The sequence below is a fragment of the Zea mays genome, chromosome 6 (assembly GCF_902167145.1).
Source record: "Zea mays cultivar B73 chromosome 6, Zm-B73-REFERENCE-NAM-5.0, whole genome shotgun sequence".
NCBI classification, from domain to species: domain Eukaryota; kingdom Viridiplantae; phylum Streptophyta; class Magnoliopsida; order Poales; family Poaceae; genus Zea; species Zea mays.
In genome coordinates, this window is record NC_050101.1 from 115869751 (window position 1) to 115876766 (window position 7016).

The following is a 7016-nucleotide window of genomic DNA, read 5'->3' on the forward strand; positions in this document are numbered from 1 at the left end:
ACAGGCGGCACCTTTGGCAGGCGAAGCAGGCGATGCTTCACCTCTGCCATAATGACCGTGTCAAAAAAGGTGCGCCACATCGTTCGATTTTGTGTCCTTTTCCTCTTCCTCTTTCTCTCTCTTACAACAGGGACCGGGAAAGGGGATATTCCGAAAGGGATCCTTCTCCGCGAAGGAAGCGGGCCCCGAGCCCCCTACTGATCAGAGGTTCGAAGGCTGGCCCCTCGGAAGGGTTCAACAGCCGCCTCAGAGCACTCGGGCTCCGCGCCCACTACTGGTCAGAGGTTCGAAGGCTGGCCCCTCGGAAGGGTTCAATGGCCGCCTCAGGCAACTCGGGCTCCGCGCCCACTACTGATCAGGGGTTCGAAGGCTGGCCCCCGAAGGGTTCGACAGCCGCCTCAGACGCAGAGCGAGGGATGACCCTGGGTACGTTCGATACATAACCAAGGCTTGGGCTACGCTCCCGAGGTACCCTAGGACATTTCCGAGACCAACGAGAACGATTTTGTAACGGAATCCCACCAGAGGGAGGCATCGAGCCCTCGGACCCCGTCAAAAGGGGACCGGGTCCGGCAAATCACCCGCAGGTACTTTTGGAGCGCGCCTCCGGGCCACTAGCCGACCGCTAACGAATGGGGCACGGGCGTCCACTCGGATTACCCGTTAGCAACTCACTGGAGACACCATGTTCGGCGCCCTCCGAGGGCAGCATGGCGCTTTCCCCCCTCCTCCTTGCGGAAAGGCGACGCAGGGGCGTATGTAAAAAAGTCGAGTCTGTCCTTGACCGTCCTCTCGCTCTGTGCGGAGGCTCGGGGGCTACTCTCGCAAACCCGGCTCCAGCCAAACCGTTGACAGCGTCAACATACCAGCCCGAGAGCTTGGGACCCGACTGTGCACCCGGGCTACGGCCAGCTCGCATGAGGGAACAACCAGACCGGCCGAGGCATTACGAAACGCGCTAAGACCTCGAAGGAGTCAAACCACTCCTCCGAGGCCTTGGGGGCTACACCCGGCGGGTGCGCTCGCGCGCACCCACCGGAACGAAATGCATCCGAGAAAGGCCAGTCCCCTTGAAAAAAAGTGCGACAAAAGCCTCCAAGTGAGTATTAACACTCCCTTCGAGGCTCGGGGGCTACTGTCGGGGACCATAATTAGGGGTACCCCCAAGACTCCTAATCTCAGCTGGTAACCCCCATTAGCACAAAGCTGCAAAGGCCTGATGGGTGCGATTAAGTCAAGGCTCGGTCCACTCAAGGGACACGATCTCGCCTCGCCCGAGCCCAGCCTCGGGCAAGGGCAGCCGACCCCGGAGGATTCACGTCTCGCCCGAGGCCCCCCTCAAGCAACGGACACACCTTCGGCTCGCCCGAGGCCCAGTCTTCGCCAAGAAGCAACCTTGGCCAGATCGCCACACCGACCGACCGTATCGCAGAAGCATTTAATGCAAGGATGGCCTGACACCTTATCCTGACGCGTGCCCTTCAGTCGACAGAGCCGAAGTGACCGCAGTCACTTCGCCGCTCCACTGACCGGCCTGACAAGATGACAGCGTCGCCTGCGTCACTCCGACTGTTGTGCCGCTCGACAGAGTGAGGCTGGCAGCAGCCAAGTCCGGGTTCGGGCGCCATTGGAAGCTCCGCCTCGCCCGACCCCAGGGCTCGGCCCCCGTCTCGGCCTCGGACGACGAACTCCGCCTCGCCCGAACCAGGGCTCGGACTCGGCCTCGGCTCCGGAAGACGATGAACTCCGCCTCGCCCGCCCCAAGGCTCGGACTCAGCCTTGTCCTCAGACAATGGTCTCCGTCTCGCCCGACCCGGGACTCGGACTCAACCTCGACCTTGGAAGACAGACTCGACCTCGACCTCGGAGGAGCCACCGCCTCGCCTGACCCAGGGCTCGGACCGACCACATCACAGGGGGGGCCATCATTACCCTACCCCTAGCTAGCTCAGGCTACGGGGGGCAAGACCGGCGTCCCATATGGCTCGCCCTGGTAAATAAATAATGATGGCGCTCTGCGTGCTCCATGACGACGGCGGCTCTCAGCCCCTTACGAAAGCAAGGAGACGTCAGCAAGGACTCGACAGCCCCGACAGATGTCCTTCCGCAAGGCTCCGGCGCTCCTCCGACGGCCACGACATCACATGAACATGGTGCCAAAACCTCCCCGGCTGCCACGACGGCATGTACTTAGGGCACTAGCTCCTCTCTGCTAGACATGTTAGCACACCGCTATATCTCCTATTGTACACCTGGGCCCTCTCCTTACGCCTATAAAAGGAAGGTCCAGGGCTCTCATACGGAAGGTTGGCCGCGCGGGAGAACGGGACGGCGCGCATGGGCTCTCGCTCCCTCCCACGCGGACGCTTGTAACCCCCTACTGCAAGCGCACCCGACCTAGGCGCGGGACAACACGAAGGCCGCGAGTTTCCCCTTTCGCCTGACTCCCTCTTGTTTCCCCCCTTCGTGCTCCGTCTCGCGCCGACCCATCTGGGCTGGGGCACGCGGCGACAGTTTACTCATCGGTCCAGGGACCCCTCGGGGTCGAAACACCGACAGACAAGCTCAAGGCAAGACTCATCCAAAGCTCGCCAGGGGACAACCGCATTCAATGTGCATACTTACCCCACTTAGGGCTGCGAGCGAACAGGGACAACAAGACCGCGGTCTTGTCAAAGATTCACCAACTATGATTACGCGTGCGACCACTGTACAAGCACGTCGTCTGCTAACTCCTGATGGGACGCGTAATACGATAGGGGCGCAGACCAGCCCTTGGGCGCAAACTCCGTCTCGCCCAAAGCAGAACTCGCCCTCGGGACAAAACTCTGCCTCCTGAGCCCAGCCTCGGCTACCTGGTCCCTCGCGAATCCGCAGGAGACCAGTCCTTCAATTGTGACGCACGCCTTCGAATCTCAGAACGAGTTCGGTCACGATCTCGAGCGGACTTCCGCCTCGCTCGATCCCAGCTCTAACCTCAATATCTACGACGGAGGACACCCCAACGTCATCAGATACTATGGAGCTGACGCACCCCTTAAGAAGCTTTTTCCCATACTTGTCACTGTGTCAACCATTACGGTATGGGCGACCCCTTGCCAGGGGGCTCGGACACAGTGACCGAGCCCTCGGCCTCGACTCTCAGCGGGAACTAGGCAGGCGCAAGTCAAACAACAAGTATAAGACCATCCCTCAGGCCATACCATCTACAGGGTCATGGAGACGCCTCCTCACAGTACACAGCCAACTCCCGTCCTCCAGGCAGCTCCCCCTGGCCTATAAATAGGATACCCTACGGCTTCAGGAGGGACATGCGAACACTTCACAAGTTTTCTCCTCCACACGGTATTGGCACTAGCCTCAATCATCCCTAGGGACTTGGGATTCTTCTCTCTGCCGCTCCGCTTGTAAACCCTACTACAAGCACTTAGGTGCAAGTAATATAAGTTTCATGCCCCTCTGTTGGAAGTAAGGCCTCTGTTTGCCCGAACTAGAATAAAAGATTTGTGTCATCTTGCATCACCATCTGGGTCTGAGCACGCGACATTATTTCACTAGTTGGTTAGGTCCACGGATGCAAACACCGACAGATACATTACCATCTAGCTAACACAAGAACTCGCGCATTACGGTATCATTATTTATACTTTGACATATATGTATGGTTCCTAACCGTTGGTGCCAAACATCAATGATCCCTAGAGTTTGCAAACCGGCACTAGCGTGAGGTGAGGAGTGATATTCCAACCCTCTTCTCAGCAAACCGGCACTAGCCCCCAAATTAACTCTAAAACACATTTCCACCCGTCTAAACAATACCCATATCAATACCCACCCACAAAACCCAGTACAATTCAATGCATTAGTAGGGATATGCTAAGGGGAAATAGATATTACAGTACAATATATAGAAGAAATCTGCGCTATTGGATTTGGATCAGGTGGATCAAAATTCAGTTGTTGGGAGTGCCTGAAACACTCCAATATGTGTCAGATTGTCGGTCCATTCCAACTAGTTATAGCCTTCTAGTTGATAACTAATTATATATAAGACAGTCAGCAAGCCACAGTCTCTGTCATTATATCTAGGGCTCGTTTACGAGCCTGAGCTAGCTCATTTAGCTCGTAAGCCAAAAAAAAAGAATATATATATATATAACATCAACTTTTAATTAATTATATACCAATCTAATATTAGAAAAGAGTACTAATAATCATAATTTCATATATAGCATCAATTTAATATCAAATTAACACACATCAATACTTATTAGTTTAATCCAACACAAGTGAAGGCATTATTTTGCTGACAAATGATATCTCGTTCGAAATTGAGATGATCTGAGTCAAGCTAACCACGAGCCGAGCAAACTAACAAGCCACGATTGTACCCCTTGTCTTTCTCAGTACGAACGGACCAAAGATCATTTCGTCGCAGCTGTGGACAAAGGATGTAAGCAACAACACTCATACTCTCGTAGTCTCCGCTAGACCTGGTCTCATGGTAGCTCTCAAGCCGGGACACAGATGCAAAGCTGCAGGCTGCAAACATCAACCTGTCAAAGTGCGGGGTCCGTGCGCCGGCCGTCACACTCCTCTCTCTGCTAATGGTTCCAGCTGGTGATCTATCAATTTCCGTCTTTTTGGTTTGTGAACCTAGAGAGCCTCCGTCTGCATCTAGAGAGCAAGCTGTAAAAGATCATACTACAAGCGTGCAAGATATTTTTTTTTTGATTAGTCGTACAGACTCTTACAAAGTAGGCATAAACTTTGTTTAGTTGCTTGAAGACAGAAATATACATGAACAAAATTAATCATCAGATATTATATAGCATAAACAGTCTAGTTTTGTTAAAAAAATTAGAAACCTAAATATAAAAATCAGTTCGATGATTAAATCTTTAATTAGAAGATATTTCGTCCATCCCATAAAATACGACATATTTTTTGGCAGTCTTTTTAGTGAAACTTTAAATATTAATTTTTTAAAAAATATTACATCAAAAATACAAATTAAATATTATATTAAAGTATTTTTTAATACAAATACAAGTATATAACATGTCTACACTAAAAATATATGTTTTTGTTTAATTGTCGGTCAAAGTTTTAAAACCTTGTGCGTACACGCCGCGTCGGATTGGGCAGTCATTCTGCGCCGTGTATATATGTCTGCATTTGCAACCAAATAGGTGGTGTTTTATTTAAGAATCCGCGGGTGCAATCTTTCCTCGAAAACAGGCGACCAAACACACAGTTTACCAGCAGCTGTTTATTTCCATTGCCATTTGCTTTTAATATCGGTGAATCTGCCTCGTCAACCTCGCTCGACCCAGAAAAGAAGATGGTCATCCGGAGCTTTGCAACAACATCACTCATCGCCGCTTTCTTCGCCATCGCGCACCTTGCGGCCTGGGTTACACCACCACAAGCTGCTGCCACGGCTGCTCCGCCGTCGTCGCCTGATACCGCGTCCTTCCTCCGCTGCCTCGGCGCCCACCTCCCTCCGCAGGCCGTGTACACGAACGCGTCCCGGTCGTACACGTCCGTCCTCGAGTCCTCCATCAAGAACCTGCTGTTCGTGACGCCGGCGACCCCGACGCCAGTCGCCATCGTGGCGGCCAGCAACGCGTCCCACGTCCAGGCCGCCGTGCGCTGCGGCGCCCGCCACGGCGTCGGCGTGCGCCCGCGCAGCGGCGGCCACGACTACGAGGGCCTGTCCTACCGCTCCCTCAGCGCGAGGCGGCCCTTCGCCGTCGTCGACCTGGCCAGGCTCCGCGCCGTCAGCGTCGACGCGAGGAACCGGACGGCGTGGGTCGGGTCGGGCGCCACCCTCGGCGAGCTCTACTACGCCATCGCGAGCCGCAGCGCGCGCCTGGGGTTCCCCGGCGGCGTCGGGCCGACGGTGGGCGTCGGAGGCCACCTCAGCGGCGGCGGCTTCGGGCTGCTGCTGCGGAAGCACGGCCTCGCCGCCGACCACGTCGTGGACGCCGTGGTGGTGGACGCCGCGGGGAGGCTGCGGGACCGGGCCGCCATGGGCGAGGACCTCTTCTGGGCCATACGAGGCGGCGGCGGCGGGAGCTTCGGCGTCGTGCTGTCCTGGAAGCTGCGCCTCGTGCGCGTGCCGCCGGTCGTCGCCGTGTCCACCGTCCACCGGCCGAGGAACCAGTCCGCCAGCGCTCTCCTCGCCAGGTGGCAACACGTCGCGCCGGCGCTGCCCCGCGACGCCATCCTCCGCGTCGTCCTGCAGAACCAGGACGCGCAGTTCGAGTCCCTGTACCTCGGCACGTGCGCCGGCCTCGTCGCCACCATGGCGCGTAGGTTTCCGGAGCTCGGCATGGAGGCGCGGGACTGCATCGAGATGACGTGGATCCAGTCCGTCCTCTACTTCGCGTTCTACGGCACGGGACAGCCGACGGAGCGGCTCCTGGACAGGGGGACCAAGCCGGAGCGGTACTTCAAGGGCAAGTCGGACTACGTGACCGAGCCCATGCCGAGCCACGTGTGGGAGAGCGCGTGGAGCTGGCTGCTCAAGGACGGCGCCGGGCTCCTGATCCTGGACCCCTACGGCGGCAGGATGCGCGGCGTCGCGCCTTCGGCGACGCCGTTCCCGCACCGGCGGGCTCTCTACAACCTCCAGTACTACGGGTTCTGGTTCCAGAACGGGACGCGGGCGACGGAGAAGCATGTGGGCTGGATCAGGGGGCTGCACCGGGAGATGGAGCCGTACGTGAGCAAGAACCCCAGGGGCGCCTACGTGAACTACAGGGACCTGGACCTCGGCGTCAACCATGACGACCACCGTGGCCTGGCTAGCTACGAGAAGGCGAGGGTCTGGGGGGAGGCGTACTTCAAGGCGAATTTTGAGAGGCTTGCCGCGGTGAAGGCGAAGGTGGATCCCCATTGCTAGAAATTACTGGTGCTTAGGATCGTTTCCTAAGTCCCTAGAATACCAATCCGTGTCTAAAATACCTCGATGATGAGTAGATCTATTCTACTGAGGAGTACATGTATAC

The 7016-nt window shown here is 56.2% G+C and overlaps 1 protein-coding gene across 1 annotated transcript; it reads left to right on the forward strand.

The window, feature by feature from the left end:
* The first annotated feature begins 5333 nt into the window (after positions 1-5333).
* LOC100191218 (uncharacterized) lies at positions 5334-7016 on the forward strand. The gene has a single exon (NM_001136652.1). It carries the CDS (start codon positions 5345-5347, stop codon positions 6908-6910), a length of 1566 nt encoding a protein of 521 aa, NP_001130124.1. The 5' UTR covers positions 5334-5344; the 3' UTR covers positions 6911-7016.